Source organism: Mobula hypostoma, chromosome X2, assembly GCF_963921235.1.
Source record: "Mobula hypostoma chromosome X2, sMobHyp1.1, whole genome shotgun sequence".
Taxonomy (NCBI): domain Eukaryota; kingdom Metazoa; phylum Chordata; class Chondrichthyes; order Myliobatiformes; family Myliobatidae; genus Mobula; species Mobula hypostoma.
The window spans coordinates 48,226,861-48,248,575 of NC_086129.1; the positions used below are offsets into that span (position 1 = coordinate 48,226,861).

Here is a 21,715-nt window from a genome sequence, read left to right on the forward strand (position 1 = left end):
CTTGATATTCAAATAAAACATATAAAAGGAACGGAAAATGTGATTGCTGACTGTCTGTCAAGGTGTTGACAACTTAAAGTTTTCTGTATTAGCCGAATAGCTAATGACCCTGTATATTAGTGTGTATCGAATAACGTATTCATGCCTATAATTTTTACCCCGGTAAAAATCCTTTGAAGGATAGGGGTCTGATGACAAACCAAGTTATCAGAAGAATGATGCTGATGAGAGAGAGAAGGGAGACAATGGAGAAACATTCAAAATGCTAATAAGAGAGAAGAGAGAGTTTAATGAGAAAGAAACACATTTCAGAGTATTGGCAGACCGGTTGCTTTGAACCTGAACTGTTTGAAGTTTGATGGACAGGCGATACCCCAGCAGGGGGATAAAAAGAACAGGTTCGCTAAGGCATGACACACATCACGAGATAACGAGACCCTGGAAGAGCGGTGTGCCCCCACAAGTTGGTGGGAGTTTGGAGGTCTGGTCACGGGAACCGACCATAGACACACAGGGTGAAAAGGTACGATGGGCGGGAAGCTGGTGTGTGTGTCCGCCCTTGCCTGGGTGCCGGGTTCACCGTGGAAGAACGGTCGTATCGGGAATGGAGGGGTCACAGTCGGTGACCACAGAAGACATTAAAAGGGTTCACCCGAAAGCTAACTGCGAAGAACATCAAAGGTCTATCTGAATCAGATTTGCATATTCTCTCCCTCTCCCTCTCCCTCTCCCTCTCCCTCTCCCTCTCCCTCTCCCTCTCCCTCTCCCTCTCCCTCTCCCTCTCCCTCTCCCTCTCCCTCTCCCTCTCCCTCTCCCTCTCCCTCTCCCTCTCCCTCTCCCTCTCCCTCTCCCTCTCCCTCTCCCTCTCCCTCTCCCTCTCCCTCTCCCTCTCCCTCTCCCTCTCCCTCCCCCTCCCCCCCCCAAACGGCACAACAGCGATTACTGCGAACTGTACTAAGCTGAACTGAACTCTGCGTCACTTGAGACTGATCATTTTACCCCTAGACTGCGATAGAGCTTGGGTGATTCCTATTACCCTAGTTCTGTGTACATGTGTGTTTTATCATTGCTAACCTGTTGCATTTACATCCTTACGATTAGAGTACTGTGTTACTTGTTTCTTGAATAAAACTTTATTAGCTTCTGTTAACCAGACTCCAACTAAGTGGTCCATTTCTGCTGGTTTGGCAACCCAGTAACGGGGTACGTAACAGTGCTAACTTCTATGCTACCATGCCTGTCTACTTTGAACAGTTTATTAATCTGTTCCACCATGTTACAAGTGATTGGTTGTTAACTCCTGAGAATGTTGTATCCACTAATAGAGTGAGTGGTGGAAAGACATCTTGTTCTGTTGGGATATGTGACCGTTGTAATGATTGCTTTAAACAAGCCCCATTATTGTGTTTCCTGATCCTGCTCTCTCTACTTTCCCTCCTCAGGCAGCAAAGGAAAAGAGAGAGACTCTTGGGGAAAAGCATCTCATCTCCGGATCAGTGTGGTAACTAAGGAGATAATTTTACTCTTTGGAAAATGAACCTGATCATTTTGGGTTCCCAAGTTTCCACAGAAAAGCAGCCATTATTAGATTCCTTTTGTAATTCTCCACACCTGCTGCCCAGCAGCCAGCAGTGCAGCCCATTGTGTCTCGCGTGTTATACAATATATCAAACTCTACAGCACACTACAGAGCCTTCAGCCACGATGTTGTGCCAACTCTTTAATCAAATCTAAAATCATTCTAACCCTTCCCTCCATCTTTCTGTCATCCATGTTCCTATCTAAGAGTTTCTTAAATGTTCCTAATCTTATCTTGCCTCTGCCACCGCCCTGGCAGGGTGTTCCATGCACCCACTGCTCTCCGTGTTTTGAAAAAAAACTACCCATGACATCCCCCCCCCCCGTACTTTCCTCTCATCACCTTAAAATGATGTCCCTTTGTATTTGCCATTTCTGCCCTGGAAAAAGGTCTTTTATCACAAAAGTTATTGCTTGTGGTAACAAGCCGGTGTGTCTGGATGCTAATAACTGTAGCCGCTTCACTTTGCAGGGGTCAAATGCCAGTATTTTGGTCCATTCTAGGTGTGGAGACACAACAGACTGCAGATGCAACACAGTTTGCTGGGGGAAACCGAATTGTTGATTGTTTGGGTCAAAACCTTGCATCAGGAGCTTGGCCTGACTTTAGGATTGTTGTCCTGATGCAGGATTTCAACTGAAAATGTCAACAGTTCCTCCCCCCACCCCCAGAATTTGCTCAACCCACTTAGTTCCTCCCCTAGGTTCTTTGTTGCTCTATGTGCTTGGCCTGGCCTGGCCTGGTTGAGGATTTTGCCGTGTATAGAGAGGCAACCCCAGCAACAGGGCCTGATCTGTATACATCTGAAGTTACTTCAGAGAACGTGAGGCTCTGGTCTTGAGGTCCCACTGCTGTCCTGGGGCAGAGCTTGCTCTGAGGTGCCATCTTTTAGAGAAGTTACTACACATCTTAAGTAGATAACTACTTATACACAGCTTCCTTAAGGATTTAATGCTGAGGCTTTATAAGGCACTGATTAGGCCTCAGTTGGAGTATTGTGAGCAGCTTTGGGCCCCATATCTAAGAAAGGATGAGCTGATATTGGAGAGGATTATGATTCTGGGAATGAAAGGGTTAACGTACGAAGAGTGTTTGATGGCCCTGTTCCTGTACCTGCTGGAGTTTTGAAGAATGAGGTGGGGGACGGATCTCATTGAAAGGCCTAGATAGAATGGATGTGAAGAGGATGTTTCCTATAGTGGGAGAGTCGAGTACCAGAGGGTACAACCTCAGAATTGAGGGACGTCCCTTTAGAACAAAGATGAGGAGGAATTTCTTTAGCCAGAGGGTGGAGAATCTGTGAAATTAATTGCCACAGGCAGCTGTGGAGGCCAAGTCCGTGGGTAGATTTAATGCAGAGGTTGATAGGTTCTTGATTAGTCAGGGTGTCAAAGGTTACAAAGAGAATGCAGGAGTATAGGGTTGAGAGGGATAATAAATTAGCCATGATAGAATGGTGGACCAGGCTTGCTGGGCCATATGGCCTAATTCTGCTCCTATATCTTATGGTCTTAACATTGTGAAAGGTCTACAGGCATACACAGGAGCATTATCACAGAAGCATTCTTTGGCATAAGGCCTAGATAGAGTAGACATGGAGAGGGTGTTTCCTATAGTGGGAGAGTACAGGAGCAGGCATGAAATTTGTTGTTTTGTGGAAGCGGTACAGTGCAAAACATAAAATATACTCTAAATTATTATATATATATATTGTAAACCTAGTGGAGTATGGTTCATTGTCTATTCAGAAATCTGATGGTGGAGGGGAAGAAGTTGTTCCTAAACCAATGTGTGTGTGTCTTCTGGTTCCTGTCCCTCCTTGATGGTAGCAAGGAGAAGAGGCCATGTCCAGGATGGTGAGTGGCCTAAATGATGGATGCTGCCTCTCTGAGGCATTGTGTTTTGAAGACGTCCTTGATGCTGGGGAGGCTAGTGCCAATGATACAGCTCTTAAAAGATTGATCTTAGAGTAGGTTAAAAGATGAGTACAATGTCGTGGACAGAAGGCCCTGTACTGTGCTGTGCTATCTCTGTTTTACATTTCTACACTCAATGTGGAATTGCACCACCATATTGTAATTCTCATTCTCCCCAATTCTGCTGTTCCACTACATCTTATGCTAACTTATGACTTAAATACTTGGGTTTGTTTCTGTGTTCCAAGTAAATTTCTTCTTCCCTCTGACAATTCTGAACAATAATCCTTCTCTCTTTGTATTTTGTGGCTGCTGATCTCTCTGGCTACAGATCCATTACTCGGTAAGATTTGTTTCTCAGTCACTTTATGGCAAAGCATGGTGGATGGAAAGAAGGACTTGGGCTGGTTCACATTCAGATATCATGTTGAAGATAAGAGCAGCCCATCATGTCTGCTCCATCATTCCATCTTGGCTGATATATTTTTCCTCTCAACCCCATTCTCCTGCCTTCTTCCCGTAACCTTTGACACCCTGAGTAATTAAAGGAACTGTCAACCTCTGCTTTAAATATACCCAGTGACTAGACCTCCACAGCCGGTTGTGACAATGAATTCCACAGACTCTCCATCCTTTGGCTAAAGAAATTCCCTTTCATCTCTGTCGGAAGATGCAGCAGATTTGGCCTTTTGCCTCACTCCTTGACATATCATGACACAAATGGAGAGACTTGCTAAAGACTTGCCTGTAATGGGGAGCTCTCCATTTGTTTGGATGAGTACAGCACCATGTTCACTCACGGATTGAATGGAGTGCTGTCCATTTGTTTGAATGAGTGCAGGGATGGAGTGTCTTCATCTACAACACTTACTCATCCAGGCAATTACCACCTCCAAGAAGCAGCGGGGGCAGGGGGGGGGCAGGCACCTGGAAATCTGAAGGTTCTATTCCCCTTGTCACAACCAACCTGGTTTAGAAATGTATCGCCATTCCTCTATCCTCACTGATTCCTGGAACTGCATCCCCAACAGCCCTTTCACCAGTCACTATACCATTAGAACTGAATTCCAGTTTGTGCTTCTGTTGCTGGCATTCTCACTTTTTGCAGTCTGATTGTACATTGTGGTCTTTAATGCCTTCCCTATAACACTATCAGATGTCAGAGCTCAAACCCATTTAAAGCTTTCCATACCTTCTCTTTTGCTTTTATGTTGGTTTTGACTTCTCTTGTAGCCATGGTTGTGTCACTTTTCCTTTAAAATACTCCTTCCTCTTTGGGATGTGTATATATCCTATGCCTTCTGAATTGCTTCCAGAAATTCCAGCCATTGTTGCTCTGCCGTCATCCCTGCCAGCGTTCTTTTCCAATCTACTCTGGCCAGCTCCTCTCTCATGCTTCTGTAATTCCCTTTACTCCACTCTAATACTGATACATCTGACTTTAGCTGCTCCTTCTCAAATTTCAGGGTGAACTCAAACATGTTATGATCACGTACCCCTAATGGTTCTTTTACCTTAACCTCTCTGATCAATTCTGGTTCATTGCACAACACCCAATCCAGAATAGCTGATCCCCTAAGAATAGTTGATCCCCTGTTGGGATCAACCATGAGCTGCTCTAAAAAGCCATCTCGTAGGCATTCTAGAAAGTCCCCCCTTGTGATCCAGCACCAACCTGATTTTTTTTTCCCCAATCTATTTGCGTATTGAAATCCCCCATGGCTATTGTAACATTACCCTTTTGACATGTATTTTGTAATTTGTTGGCCATATCCTTACAACTGTTTGGGGGTCTGCATACAACTCCCATCAGGGTCTTTTTACCCCTGCAGTTCCTTAGCTCTACCCACACTGATTCAACACCTTCTGACCCTACGCCACCTCTTTCTAATGATTTGATTTCAATTTTTACCAACAGAGCAATGCCACCCCCTCTGCCTTCCTGCCTGTCCTTTTGATACAATGTGTATCCTTGGACATTAAGCTCTCAGCTGTAATCTTTCAGCCATGATTCAGTGATGTCTACATCATACCTGCCAATCTGCTACTATGCTGCAAGTTCATCTACCTTATACCATATACTGCACACAAATACGACACCTTCAGTCCTGTATTCACCCTTTTTGATTTTGTCTGCCTTTTACTTTGCAACTCGTCCTGTTGAATACAATTTTTCCCTATCAACAGCTTCTCCTCACTACACACTGCCTGTTTGTAAACCAGCTGCCTCATCTTCAGCACTATCATCCACCTTTCCTATGATATTTCTTGCATTGAAATATACACAGCTCAGGACACTAGTCGCACCATGCTCAACCTTTTGATTCCTGACTTTGTCTGAGGTCTTACCAACATCTGTCAACACAACCTCTCCACTAACTGTTCAGGCACTCGGTTCCCATCCCCTGCAACTCTAGTTTAAACCCAACCATGCAGCATTAACAAACCTTCCCACTAGGATATTAGTCTCCCTCCAGTTCAGATGCAAATTGTCCCTTCTGTACAGGTCCCACCTTCCCTGGAAAAAAGCCCAATGATCCAAAAATCTAAAGCCTCCCTCCTACACCAACACCTTAGCCACATATTAAACTGTATAGTCTTCCTAGTTCTGGTCTCACTAGTATGTGGCACGGGTAGCAATCCTGAGATCACAACCCTGGAGGTCCTGCCCTTCAACTTAATACCTAACTTCCTGAACTCACTTTTCAGAACCTCGTCACTTGTTTACCATGTCATAGGTACCTATGTGGACCATGACCTCTGGCTGTTCACCCTTCCAGTTAAGAATGCTGAGGGCTTGATCCGAGATGTCCCGGACCATACAGGAATTTTGTTCTCGCTCACAGAACTTGCTATCTATTCCCCTAACAAATCCTCTATCACCACAGCTCGCCTCTTCTCCCCCCTTCCCTTCTGAGTCACAGAGGCAGACTCAGTGCCAGAAACCCGACCACTGTGACTTTCCTCTGCTAGGTCATTCTGTAAGGCCCTGGGAGGGTGTAGATGAATCTCTGCTGACTTATTGGTGTCTGCCCATAGTTATGGCTATTAGATTTACTCTCTCCACGAGAAGAAACAACACCTCTGTGTCTATCGTATCAGATCCTCTCATGACCTGAAGGGCTTCCAATATCAGTCCAAGTCTCATTCTTCAGCCGCCCTGTGTCAATGTTGAATGTCTGATGCACGAGGGAGACCTGCAACAAGATTTCTCATTGAGAATGTATTAAGTACCTAATAAAATGGCCACTGAGATTTGGAAACATTGGCCAAGTCTTTTCCTCTTGACATGTTTTGGAATGGGTAATCAGTGATCCATCCCAAACCAGCCAATGATAAATCTTGTTACAGGTACACCTACTTGTTAATACAAATATCTAATTAGAAAGTCATGTGGCAGCAACTCAATGCATAAAAGCATGCAGACATGGTCAAGAGGTTCAGCTGTTGTTTAGACCAAACATCAGAATGTGTAAGAAATGTGATCTAAGTGACTTTGACCATGGAATGATTGTTGGTGCCAGACGGGGTGGTTTGAGTATCTCAGAAACTGCTGACCTCCTGGGATGTTCACACACAACAGTCTCTAGAGTTTACAGAGAATGATGTGAAAAATACAAAGACATCCAGTGAGTGGCAGTTGTGTGGGTGAAAACACCTTGTTAATGAGAGAGGTCAGAGGAGAATGGCCAGGCTGGTTCAAGCTGACAGGAAGGTGACAGTAACTCAACTAACCATACGTTACAACAGTGGTGTGCAGAAGAACACCTCTGAATGAACAACATGTTGAACCTTGAAATGGGTGGGTACAGCAGCAGAAGACCACGAACGTACACTCAGTGGCCACTTTATTAGGTGCAGGAGACTCCTAATAAAGTGGCCACTGAGTTATTTTTGTAAAGTGACAATCCAAGTTGTTTTGGTCGGGGCCCATTTTTGATTCCCCACTATTTCACCAACGTTCACTGTTTGTTAAAATGGTTGAATATCTGGTATCGGAAACTGAGTCACCCTTGCTAATGGATTTATTGGCGAAAATTAAATTTGTTGATGAGTCCAAGTGGTTCCACATAGACCTACCTCGTGTCTTTTTCATCTGTTTCATGCTGGCAAAGTAGTAACCTCCTTTTCACTGGCCAATTAAATCACTCAATAGGAAATTCATTATATCAAAATCCAGCTAAGCCAAGTCATGTGCCAATGAGATATTTAATAAGTTCATCAAGTTTATATTCTCTCTGGGTCAACGTTGTTTTTGTTTTCCGTGAGAAATGTTGCTAGGGAATGGGAGTGCTTCATTTCGGGGAGTAAAAGGAACGACATGGTTTATTTCAAGATACAGCACGGTAACAGAACCTACGTTGCCCAGTTTCACCCATGTGACTAATTAACCTACTATCCTATGTGTCTTTGCAATGTGGGTGGATCCCCACGTGGTCATGGGATGAACGTACAAACTGCTTACAGACAGCAGCAAGAATTGAACCCAGGACACTGGTGTTGTAAAGTGTTACGGTGACCACTACGCTACCATGTTATAAAGTCGTACGGTAGCCGCTACGCTACTGTGTTGTCCATCTTGCCCACGATCAAGGGAACTCTTCCAGTCTGAAACGTTCCCCTATGCCCAGCCTCATTTCACACGCCAGCACAACAATCATGATAGCTGTATTCTGTCCTCTCTTTGGAGAGGAAGATGAGGAGAGGTTACTTGGTACAAGATGATAAGAGGTATAGAGTGGACAGCCAGCACCTTTTCCCATGCTAATGGCTGATATGACAGGGAATACCTTTAAGGGTTGGGAGGAGGGTAGAGGGGGAGTATCAGGGATAGGTTTTATCACAGAGAGTGATTGGTTCATGGAACATACTGCCAGGGGTGCTGGCAAGGACATTTAAGAGATTCTTAGATAGGTACAATAGTGCTGGAAAGTTTATGAACCTTGCAGAATTTTCTCTATTTCTGCATAAATATGACCTAAAATGTGATCAGATCTTCACGTGTCCTAAAAATAAAGAGAACCCAATTAAATAAATAACACAAAAACATTATACTTGTTCATTTAGTTATTGAGAAAAATGATCCAGTATGACATGTATTTCTTGGAAAAAGTATGTGAACCCTTGCTCTCAGTAACTGGTGTGACCCCCTTCTACAGCAATAACTTCAACCAAGCATTTCCGGTAACTGTTGATCAGTCCTGCACATCAGCTTGGAGGAATTTTAGGCCATTCCTCTATACAAAGCTGTTTCAGTTCATCAATATTTTTGGATACCTTGCATGAACAGCCCTCTTCAGGTCATGCCACAATATCTCAACTGGGTTAAGGTCTGGATTCTGACTTGGTCATTCCAAAACACAAATTTTCTTCTTTTTAAACCATTCTGTTATTGATTTACTCTTGTCTTTTGGATCATTGTTTTGTTGCATCATCCACCTTCTAATAAGCTTCAGGTGACGGACTGCTACCATGACATTCTCCTGTAAAACGTCTTGATAGAATTTTGAATTCACTATTCCCTCAACAGTTGCAGGCTGACCAGGCCCTGAGACAGCAAAGCAGCCCCAGACCATGATGCTCCTTCCACCGTGCTTCACAGTTGGGATGAGATTATGGTGTTGGTGTGCAGTGCCCTTTTCCCTCCAAACACAGCAGTGCGCATTTCTGCCAAAAAGTTCAACTTTTGTCTCATCTGTCCACAGAATGATGTCCCAGAAGCATTGTGGAACATCCAGGTGGTCTTTTGCAAACTTGAGACGCGCAGCAATGCTTTTTTTTAAAGAGAGTAGTGGTTTCCTCCGTGGTGTCCTTTCATGAACACCATTCTTGTTCAGTGTTTTTCTGATAGTGGACACATGAACAGAGACTTTAGCAAGTTCTCGAGATTTCTGCAGGGCTTTTACTGTTACCCTTGGGTTCTTATTCAACTCCTTCAGCATTGCACGTTGTGCTCTTGGTGTGATCTTTACAGGACACCCACTCCCAGGGAGAGCAGCGATAGTACTGAATTTCCTCCATTTGTAGACAATTTATTTTACTGTGGACTGATGAACACTCAGGTCTTTAAAAATGCTTTTGTAGCCTTTTCCAGCTTCAAGCATCTCTGCAATTCTTCGAAGGTCCTTTGAAGGTTGTTTTGATAGGGACATCGTGCCCATAAAGAGATCTTTCTTGAGAAGAGCAGGCTCTGTCAGTAACCTGACTTTGTGTGTCTTTTTTTTATAGGACAGGTCATCTCTACAACCCACACCTCCAATCTCATCTCATCTCACTTGAATACCCGATCCAAATAGCTTTTGTAGAAAGCATTATCCCAGAGGTTCACATACTTTTTTTGTGTGTTTATTAGTTTAGGCAGATGGTGTTAGTCTATTATTGTGACTTAGATGAAGATCAGACCACATTTTATGAGTAATTAATACAGAAAACCAGGTCATTGTAAAGGGTTCACAAACTTTTTCTTGCAACTGTACATGAATGAATGAAAAATGGAGGGCTTTGTTGGAGGGAAGGGTTAAACGGTTGTAACAACATTGAGCTGTAATGTTCTGTGTTCCAAGGACAACTTTTCTGACATCTGACACTTCTGTAGTACTCTCCTTTCAGTAGATCAAGTCCTGGACTATTATCGGTCTGAGTGGAGTTAGCACCATACTCCCACATGAATTTATATGAAACTATTCATGCATTCCTTCAAACTTAGTACTGTATTCTATTTCAGCTGGTGGTTATACTCCCCAGAGTCCTGACTTCTACACTGGAAGCTCAGCTTGTCAAAGCTATGGATCCTTTGGTGAGTCTCACTATTAATGATGTATTAAGGGGTGCAATAGAACAGCGACTTGCTGCATTAGTAACCCAGAAACTAATTGTTGATTAATCCAGATACATGAGTTCAAATCCTATGTGTGAAAATTAGCTGGGGAATTTTAACTAAGGAAACTAGATTTACGTGATAACTTCACTCGCCCCATCACTGAGATGTTCCCACAACCAATGGACTCACTTTCAAGGACTCTTCGTCACATGTTCTCTATTTATTTCTTATTTATTTATTATTATTATTTCTTTCTTTTGGTATTTGTACACTTTGTTGTCTTTTGCACACTAGTTGAATGCCCAAGTTGTGATTATTCTATGGATTTATTGATTGCGCCCACAAGAAAATTAATCTCCGGTACATAGTAACATATCTGTACTTTGATAATGACATTTACTTTGAAATTTGAATTTTTAAAAAGCTACCAGTGGCAACCACAAAACATCCTGTAAAATACATGTGCTTTATTGACACTTAAGGAAGGAAATCTATCTCTTACCTGCTGTGTCTTCAGAATTTCTCAGCAAGCTTCATAATCACCGAGCTTTGTGATTATCATTCTACACTTTCTGATCCAAGCCCCCACTGGGGAAACTCAGCAAAGTGTCCCACAACTCAGGATCCGAATCGGTTGATTCTCTGGCTATGCATCTCTTGATGAAGTGTGCAGCTGAGAGTTAGCCATTATTTTGGTTTGTGTATTTTTGATTTGGCAAAGATCTGGTTCACAACCAGGATCAGGCAGGAGTCAGACTCATCAGTGTGCATGACGGGAGTCACACATCACTCCAAATCAGTGGTTCCCAAATTTTTTTGGGTTACCGCCCCCTTGGCTCCCAGACCACATCCCCAGCAACCCCTCTCTTCCTTTCTGGTCATTACATAAAAGCTATAAAGAATTCTGATTTACGATGCACAGTGAAAGCGTGTAGGAACTGCAAATTCAAAGCAGTGATACATAATTGCAAAAATTATTCAAATCTAGTAAAGCTACAAATAAAATTATTTCTTACAGTAAAAACAATTTTCATCAATAATTTTAGAGTCTATGTTAATTGTCCAACTATTCACTATTTCACTGCTTATTCACCTTTCAGTGAGATGGTGGGCTTGGTGCAGTGATATTGGGCTCATTGTCACTCAGGAGCCTCAGATCCTCACTTGCAGTAATTTGCTGCCTTTTTTTATTGCTCTGAGAAAGTTGGGCAATGGTAATAAAACCGTGCTCTGCTAAATGTGATGTTGGAAAGGCAATAAACAACATTTTGACCTTTTTTCCCCCACAGTGCAGGGTAGTGTTCAGAGATTCCTTTCTGCAAACAAAAGACTTTATGATTTTTTGAACCTCGGCTTCAGCTCAAAGTCATTTTGTAGCGAGATCCGTTTTTCCTCCATCCTTCCTGTTAATTCCTCATTACAAGAGTTCAAGAATGGATTTGTTACACAATCTCAAATTTGGATCAAGCGAAGATCCTGAAATCTTTCTGACATGTCTTTATGCAGCTCACCCAAATGGGCACAGTATACCTGAAGATCATCATCTGGTATTCTTCCTTTCTCCTCCAACTCAGCAAGGCTTGGAAATTGGAAAAGGTCATGACGGCCAGTGTTGCACTTAAATAGGGTTAATTGGACAGAGATGTGGAGACAAGCAACTCTCACAAAAAGCTGGATGAACTCAGCAGGCCAGGCAGCATCTATGGAACAGAGTACAGTCGACGTTTCAAGCCGAGGTCCCTTGATAGGACTGGAGAAAAAAGATAAGGAGTAGAGTTAAAAGGTGGGGGTGGGAGAAACACAAAGTGATAGGTGAAACCGTGAGGGGGAGGCGTGAAGTAAAGAACTGGGAAGCTGATTGGTGAAAGAGATACAGGGCTGGAGTAGTGGGAGTCTAATACAAGAGGATAGGAGGCCATGGAAGGGGAAAAAAGGGAGGAGCAACAGAAGGAGGCAATGGGCTGGCAAGGAGATGAGGCACTTATCCTCCCCAAACCCCGTCCTCTCACCCTCTCCCACGCATGCACACACAGGCCTCCTGCCCCAGGCCAGGCTGTCTCCAGGCCTCTGGTTCAGGTTAATTGGCCACTGTAAATGTACCTTGTGATGGGAATGTGGGATTATTGGCTGATGGTCAGCATGGACTAGACGGGCTCAAAGGCCTGTTTCTTTGCTGTATAAGCAACACACATAAAAGTTGCTGGTGAACGCAGCAGGCCAGGCAGCATGTCAGAGATGCTGCCTGGCCTGCTGCGTTCACCAGCAACTTTTATGTGTGTTGCTTGAATTTCCAGCATCTGCAAAATTCCTGTTCTTTGCTGTATAGTCTATTATCAAACGTCATTGATATAGTGCAGCTCGAAAGTTTGTGAACCCTGTAGGCTTTCTACAGGCTTCACAAACTCTCTGGCACCACTGAAGTGCCTTTTATTAAACTAACACTCTCGTCGTAGTCCAAGGCAGTGGGGTGGTCAGCTGAACTCAGCTTGTGCATTACTGTTCTGAGAGAGCCCTTGTACAGGTGATGGCAGGTTCAAAGTGAATTTATTATCGCAGTATGTTAACTGTGTGTCACCATATACAACTCTGAGATTCATTTTTTGCAGGCATTTACAGTAGACCAGAAAAATACAATAGAACTAATGAAAAACTACACATAACTAAAGCCTGACAAAGAACCAATGTGCAAAAGAAGACAAACTCTGCAAATCGTAAATAACTAATACTGAGAGCATGAGTTGTAGAGCTCTTGCAAGTGAGTCAGTAGTAGGTTGTGGAATCAGTTCAGTATTGGGGTGAGTGAAGTTATCTACGCTGGTTCAGAACTCTTCCTGAAGCTGGTGGTGTGGGTCCTGAGGCTCCTGTACCTCCTTCCTGATGGCAGCAGCAAAAGGAGAGCATGGTCTGGATGAATTGTCTCGTTTTCAACCCTCCTTTAATGTTCCCCAACTATAACTCAATGCTTTGCAACCCTGCTGCAACTTCCCTGCCACTTTCCAACCCACTGGGGCCCATGTGGGAGGGAGAGTTTGCAGTTACTTGAGATTTAACTCTGCGGTTTCTGCCTTCATTGTGTGTTGCAGAGAATGGCTCCGTTCTTGGGTCAGAGGCTGTTACAGACAGCATGGAGTCTGATTCCACCTGTGGATATATGGGTAAGATGATGACTGTTTCCCTGTGCCCTAGATTAACACACACAGCCAGGTGATCACAGTGTACACATGTGGTCCCGGTGGAAAGACCAAGTTAGAGCCAGTGGTGCAAAAATTTAAAAAAGTCCTTTTCTTCAAACGGTTGTATTTCAATTTACCAGGACTCTTGGAAATAACCGAAAAACAAATTCTACTGGAAGGTAACATGCATAAAGTGCTGGAGGAACTCGGCATCTGTGGAGGGAAATAGTCGACATTTTGGGCCAAGGCCCCTCATCAGGACTGGAAAGGAAGGGGGCAGAAGCCAGAATAAGAAGGCGGGGGAGAGGAAGAAGGACAAACTGGCAGGTGATAGGTGAGACCAGGTGAGAGGGAAGGTGGGTGGGTGGTGGAGGGGAGATGAAATAAGACTGGACTGGAGAGTTGATAAGTGACGTAATCCTGCAACTGTATAGGTTTACCTGCACCTCAGTAACTACAGCAGTTCAAGAAGGCAGCTCTCCACCTCCTTGGCCGAAAATGTCGACTGTTTATTCATTTCCATAGATGCTGCCTGACCTGCTAAATTCCTCCAGCATTTTGTGTGTTACTCTGGTTTTCCAGTATCTGTAGAATTCACCATCACCTTACAGTTTGGACTGGCTCAGGCTGCAAAGCCCACATCCCTGCTATGAACACAATGTGGCTTTGAACACGTCCGCCCCAAGGTGATACTTGTGTTTCTGAGTTGATAGAAACAGTAAGGATTCTTTCACCTCAGCCATGGCCTGTACCTGCCACACTGATTTTAAAATGATTGTGAAGCTTTTCCAGCAGTCTTTTATTTGTATCCTTTAATGATCAAGCAGGGTAACTGATTTTAAAGCTGTGGGTAGAAATTTGTCCTTGTTTTCTATGTATGTCCGTTGAACTCTTTTTCTCAGATGGGAGATTACTGTGAGGAAGAGGTTGCCAGGAGACAAGCGTCTGTTGAACTGAAAAAAGTTCACATTGGGCAAGAGCAGCCACACACCCTGCCTGTGTTCACTGTCTTATATGCAACAAAAAGAGTGTGGAAGTTTCAGAGACTGGATGATACCTTTGGATTAGTTCCCCGGTTACCGAGTTATCATAGCGACACCTCACGTGTGTCTGTCTCTGGACAGTATGAACAAATTTGGAGCTTTTGTTGAGCCTGCAGTTTATAGAGAGGAAGAAATTTATATTACAAAGGATACTATAACGAGTGTCACAGTAGTGTAATGGTTAGCATAGCGCTCTTACAGCGTCAACAACCGGTTTCAATTCCTACTGGTGTCGGTAAGGAGTTTGTACATTCTCCCAGTGACTGCTTGAAGTTCCCCTGAAAGCTCCGGGTTCCTCCCACATTCCAAAAATATGCAGGTTTAGGAGGTGAATTGCTCACATGGGTGTAATTGGGCAGTGCAGGAGGATAGTAGGGCCAGAATGGCTTGTTACCACACTGTATCTCTAAATCAAGTGTTGTGAATGTGGCCTGGTTACACAACAATGCTATTAATGAAAACGCTGCAGATGGGAGCTAAGTTTCATGGTTCTTTACTGGCATAATCCAAACTCGACGCACAGATCAATACATGCCTAATAGTGCATACTCAATATATGCGTCTAATAGCGCATTCAACGATGTGTTACTGAAACATAAAGTCGTCCCTGATTATACTGTAGGCTATACGGTACATAAAGTAAAATTCTGCCCACACCAGCTGTAAAATAAGTCTACCCAGAATAGTCCTACTTGCCAATCATTAGCTCATAATCATCAGTGCAATGTCTATCCTGTCTGTTTCCTCAATCCTTCTGAGGTCAGATCCTGGCAACCCTGCAACACAAAAGGTCGTCCTTACATTCTCCATTCCTCTTTCCTTAACTCTATGGATCCTGCCAGTGACACTATTGCTAAAGAAAACAGATTTTCACTCTCTCACCCATCTGGACCTCTGAAACTTTACATGCTGCATCCTCAGTCATCTGAGAATATTGTATTTGCACCTTTACCCTCTTGCCCTGTTCTTCACAGAGAAACCATTGGACAATGTGATCCGACCTCGCCTCGATTCTCTCAGCTCCATTGAAGAAGACGAGTATGACACACTGGCAGACATTGATTCTGATAAAAACGTTATCAGAACCAAGGTAAGTGAGCTGAAATCCAGCAGGTAGTTTTAGCTGGGTATTCACGCTGAGGAAGCGGATGCCGCTGGAGAGATGAGTATTCATTACTTCAGCTGAAGCCCTTGTACTCTGTCTACCTGCGCTGTGGCTTGAAATACTATCCGTTGATGTACTTGAGTGCAGAGCAATCTATCTGGATGACACTGGAGCAAAAGCTTTTCACTGTATCTTGGCACATGTGACAATAATGAACCAATTATCAAATAAAGTAAAGCAAAAATTACCTTGGAACTTGGAGAAGAATTTACACTTTTGTATTGGCTTTTCTGTACAGGACATATAGCAGGCAAGCTTTACTGAAACTGTATCATTTCAAATATAAATGATAAGTCAGTTTTGGTTGATTTACTTATTGTTATTTTAGGTGATACACTTTGCAAAGATCAGTCGATGAGCTTTTTTATAGAGTATTTTGGTTCTAAGTAAGTGACTCAGGCTATGTCCACACTAGACCGGATAAATCTGTAACCAAAGCTTTTTCTCTTCGTTTTGACCCTCCGTCCACATTGAAACGGCGTTTTCCTCCCCTGAAAACGGAGCTTTTCTAAAACACTCTCCAGAGTGCTTAAATCTGAAAACGCCAGTTAGCTGTTGTAGAGTGTACGGGGTAGCCGGCTAATTTTAAAACCGCTGTCATGACGTGCCGGAGCAAATGGACTCAGGCTACGTCCACACTAGACCGGATAAATCTGTAACCAAAGCTTTTTCTCTTCGTTTTGACCCTCCGTCCACATTGAAACGGCGTTTTCCTCCCCTGAAAACGGAGCTTTTCTAAAACACTCTCCAGAGTGCTTAAATCTGAAAACGCCTAATATCTGGTGTAGAGTGTACGGGGTAACCGGCTAATTTTTAAAACGCTGTCATGATGTGCCGGAGCAAATGGTGGCGGCAGCGCGGCATTTCATCATTTTCGTGAACGCAACCTCCAACACCACAACAACAATATCTGACAATAGATGTGTGACATCCTAATGTAACGTTGTATGGAAATACAAGATAACACTGACGCAGACATGTTTTATACATTTAACAAGGTGCTTTATTAATGTATTGCTTGTGCAAACATTCAGTAGATGCAGTTGTCACTTTTGCTGAGTAACTCGTTTTATTGCACATGTTAAATATAGCAAATATACACAAAAACATGGCAAAAGTAAAGGCAAACAAATGAGGTAACAGCAAATTTCACTTTTGCCCAGTAACAAGCCTTACTGCATTTAGTTGTAGCTGTCATCCCTTTCATTGGTGAAGAGACTATGGCTGTAGGAAATGTTTCTGGACAAACGCGCACCAAGTCTTCCATTTGGCAATTTTCTTTTAAGCAAGTCTTTTGTTTGGCAATTTCCTTTTAAGTTTTTCTCGTCTGTAACTGGACAAACGCGCACCAAGTATACCGTTTCCTCCTCGCTTGTTTTCTGTGTGTCCTGCACATGCCTAGTAGCAGAAGTTTCGCCCAAATATCTGTTTTAATGTGGACAGAGGTATTTTCAAAAACGCCTGTTGTTTTTACGCAAAACCGGCATTTTCAATATTATCCGGTCTAGTGTGGACGTAGCCTGAGTTACTGAACTGACCAGCATTATATTTTTCACACTGTGTAGGGGATGAGGTTTTGTTTGACATGCCTGGGAAATGACAAGGCACAAAGAAAGAGCAACAGACCTTTTTAAAAAAAGATGTTTCTCTCTTTCCTGTTTGCAGAAGTTTCTCTACGTCTCTGACCTTGCAAGGAAGGACAAGCGAGTTCTCAGCAAAAAATACAAGATCTACTTCTGGTTAGTTGGTTTTCTAATGTGGGGGTGGGTGCCAAATGTTTTATTGTGGTCCTGGTGTTTCACCTCTCTCCTCTGCCAAAACCTGAGGAAAAGATGTTTGGTTGTATAGTGTGTTAAATTCATAGAGTAATGTAGCATGGAATCAGGCCTTTCGGCCCCACTCATTCATGCTGACCAAGTTAGTCTCATTAGCAAATATTTGGCCCATATTCCTCTCAATCCCTCCTGTCCATGTACTTATCTAAATGTCCTTTAAATATCATAATTGTACCTGCCTCAACCACTCTCTCTGGTAGCTCATTCCGTATACAGACCACCCTCTGTGTGAAGAAGTTCCAGATTCAGATTCAGACTTATTTTTCGAGTGTATGTGGAAACATGCATGAAATGCATCATTTGCATTAACAACCAACACAGCCATGATGTGCCGGGGGGCAGGCCACAAGTGTCACCAACATTCTGGTGTCAGCAACACTCCCACACTGCTCAGCAGAACAACACAGAACTCAATATGCGATAAGAGGTCTCCTTTGATCTCTTTAAAATGTTTCCACTCTCGCCTTAAACCCTTTAGTTTTCAGTCCCCCTTCCCTGGAAAGACTGTGCATTCACCCTATCTAAAGATAAAGATTAGCTTTATTTGTCACCTGTACATTGAAACATACAGTAAAATGCATCATTTGCACCAAATCAAATCATTGAGGATTGTGCTGGGCAGCCCCAGATCTGATGCCAACATAGCATGCCAGAACTCATTAACCCTTAATGTACAACTTTAAAATGTGGAAGGCTGCATTATGGCCTGGTACGGGAACACCAATGCCTTTGAGCAAAAAATCCTACAAAAGGTAGTGGATTTGGCCCAGTACATCACGGGTAAAACCCTCCCAACCATTGAGCACATCTACATGAAATGCTGCCTTGGAAAAGCAGCATCCATCATCAAAGATCCTCACCACCCAGTCCATGCTCTTTTCTCGCTGCTGCCATCAGGTAGAAGGTACAGGAGCCTCAGGACTCACACCACCAGGTACAAGAACAGTTACTACCCCACAACCATCAGGCTCTTCAACAAAAGGGGATAGCTACACTCATTTAAGGACCCTTTTATCTTGTTATTTCATGCTCGTTATTTATTGCTATTTATTTATTATCTGCACTTGTGCAATTTGTTCACAGTTCCTGATGTTTTTAGTTTACAGATCCCGTTTACAGTTACTGTTCGATAGATTTGCTAAGTGTGCCCACAGAAAAAGAATCTCAGGGTTGTATGTGGGGACATGTATGTACTCTGATAATAAATTTTACTTTGAACTTTTTGAAGAAAACCTGAGCATCTAGAGGAATTGCACACAGTCACAGGGAGAACGTACAAATTCCTTACAGGCAGCAGTGGGAATTGAACATGGCTTGCTGGCACTGAAATAGCGTTGTGCTAGCCGCTATACTACTATGCCTCCCCTTATGCCTTTATACTACCTAAGCCCCTCATGGTTTTATACACCCCTCAGTCTCCTAGACTCCAAGGAATAGAGTGGATAGCCAGCGCCTCTTCCCCAGGGCACCACTGCTCAATACAAGAGGACATGGCTTTAAGGTAAGGGGTGGGAAGTTCAAGGGGGATATTAGAGGAAGGTTTTTTACTCAGAGAGTGGTTGGTGCGTGGAATGCACTGCCTGAGTCAGTGGTGGAGGCAGATACACTAGTGAAGTTTAAGAGACTACTAGACAAGTATATGGAGGAATTTAAGGTGGGGGCTTATATGGGAGGCAGGGTTTGAGGGTCGGCACAACATTGTGGGCCGAAGGGCCTGTACTGTGCTGTACTGTTCTGTGTTCTATGAATAAAGTACATGCCTGCCAAAGTCTCTCTGTAACTCAGGTCCTTGAGTCCTGAAAAATGTTTCACAGACAGGAGGTAGTGAAGCTCGATCTGATTTGGTAAGTAACATCAGGAGCTTCAAATAAGCAACTTGAGTGACACTTGGTGATGTGGAAGTGATGGGTCTGCCCTCTTCTGCACCTGTGGGGAGCCATGACATCTAATGCACAGAACAACACAGGAACAGGCCCTTTGGCACACAGTGTTGTGCTCATATCACCAAATTATTTCTTTCTGCACGTAATCTCTTGAAAGAGGTGTCACGGGTAGGAAGGCTGATAAAGAGAGGTTTTGGCACACTGGCCTTCATAAGTCAAAGTAATGAGTACAGGAGGTAGCATGTTGAAGTTGTATCAGACGTTGGTGAGGCCTAATTTGGAGTATTGTGTGCAGTTTTGGTCACCTACCTACAGGAAAGATGTAAATAAGGTTGAAAGAGTACAGAGAAAATTTACAAGGATGTTGCGGGGTCTGGAGGACCCGAGTTATAAAGAAAGATTGAATAGGTTAGGACTGTATTCCTTAGAATGTAGAAGACTGAGGAGAGATTTGATAGAGGTATACAAAATTATGAGGGGTATAGATAGGGTTAATGCAAGCAGGCTTTTTCCACTGAGGTTGGGTGGGACTACGGCCAGAGGTCATGGTCAAGGGTGAAAGGTGACAAGTTTAAGGTGAACCTTAGGGGAAGCTTCTTCACTCAGAAGGCCATGTGAGCATGGAACGAGCTGCGGTGGGTACAGGTTCAATTACAACATTTAAGACGGGCATGGATAAGCATATGGATGGGAGGGGTATGGAGGGCTGTGGTCTGGGTGCAATATGATGGGAGTAGGCAGAATAACATTGGCATGGAATAGATGGGCCACAAGGCCTGTTTCTGTGCTGTAGTGCTCAATGACTCTAAGACTTGGCATTTTGATACGATTCTGTTTTCTTTCAGGAAGTACTAGAGAGGGATTACAAGCCCTTACTTCCAATTTGGTAGATTAGGAAGAAAGTATCAGCAATTCATGATCTTTCCTCTCGTGATGTTACTGGAGTGTGTTGGTTCACAGGAATTGACTTTGTCGCCTTATTTTTGTGTGCCAGGAATATTGCAACTATCGCAGTTTTCTATGCCCTGCCGGTGATTCAGCTGGTTATCACATATCAGACGGTAAGAAGCTGAGTTATTAAAGACTGATTGATTAATTTGATTAGCTTTACTTGTCAATTGTGCATGGAAACATGCAGTTAAGTGCATTGTTTGCATCAAATCAATTCAGCGACGATACGCTGAGGGTAGCCACGTTTCTGGTGCTAACATAACATGGCCACAGCTCTCTAACCGTGACCTCTATGTCTTTGGGATGTGAGAGGAAACTGGAGCACCTTTAGGAAACCCATGGGGTCATGGGGAGAATGTGCAAGTGACAGGTTGCTAGCACTCTAATAATGTTACAATAATGCTACGCTACTGTGCCAAGCGTAGTTTAAGTAGAGAAGTTGGTTAGGGCAAATGAGTGAAGCTCCTTTACCTGCTAGTGTTGTGGCATCAGAAGTGGCAACACTTGCCCAGCACAATCGACGCTGATATGGAATGTACAAAGAGATCTCGTTATCCTTTCACGCTAATCACTGAAAGCAAATTTATGGGTGCAAAAAGCAGTTGGGAAGGTAAATAGTGTGATGGTCTTCAAAGCATACACACGTGAATCTGCAGATGCTGTAACACACAAAATGCTGGGGGAACTCATCAGGTCAGGCAGCACCTATGGAAATGAACAGACAGTTGACATGTCGGGCCGAGACCCTCCATCAGGACTGGAAAGGAAAGGAGCAGAAGCCAGAATAAGAAGGTGGGGGATGGGGGAAGGTGATGGGTGAGAAAGGTAAAGGCCTGAAGAAGGAATCTGATAGAAGAGAAGAGTGGACCGGGGAGAAAGGGAAGCTGGGGGGGGGGGGGGCGCAGAAGTGGGGAACACCAGTTGGAGGACTTCATCACAAGAGAACTTCAGTACCTCAGCAAGATGTCTAGCTACAATTATGTAAGATTTTTTTTGGTGGGAGCACACTTAGGGTTTTGTATACAGTTCCTGTCTCCTTACCTGAGAAAGCACTTACTGGTGATAGAGTGTAGCCAAGGTTTAACATATTGATTCCTGGAATGACAGCATGACTCTGTGGTTGACTATGTATTCACAAATGTGAAGGGATTTAATTGATACTTAAAAATTCCAACAAAGCTAGTTATACTTGAGACAGGTCGGATGTTTCGACTGAGAAATTACTATTTTGGGTTAAGGGGCAAGAGGTTTAGGACACAGATAAAAGTGTGATTGATAATTTTCCCCCTCCCCCTTCCCTCTTCCATTCTCCACTCTGGCTCCCCTCTCACCCCTTCTCTTCTCACCTGC

The 21,715-nt window shown here is 43.5% G+C and overlaps 1 protein-coding gene across 5 annotated transcripts in view; it reads left to right on the forward strand.

Annotated features, from left to right (window-relative positions):
• The window catches only part of sidt2 (SID1 transmembrane family, member 2), a 111,942-nt gene that overhangs the window by 51,090 nt on the left and 39,137 nt on the right, over positions 1–21,715 (forward strand). For 3 of the 5 annotated variants that reach the window (XM_063038705.1, XM_063038707.1, XM_063038708.1), the window contains 6 exons: positions 1,443–1,501; positions 10,220–10,291; positions 13,399–13,470; positions 15,506–15,621; positions 17,362–17,435; positions 20,409–20,475. In XM_063038705.1, coding sequence (XP_062894775.1) covers positions 1,443–1,501; positions 10,220–10,291; positions 13,399–13,470; positions 15,506–15,621; positions 17,362–17,435; positions 20,409–20,475 — 460 coding nt within the window. Of the gene's footprint in view, positions 1–1,442; positions 1,502–1,950; positions 3,839–10,219; positions 10,292–13,398; positions 13,471–15,505; positions 15,622–17,361; positions 17,436–20,408; positions 20,476–21,715 lie in introns of those variants that run through there. The other 2 variants (XM_063038709.1, XM_063038706.1) reach the window with 2 other exon arrangements.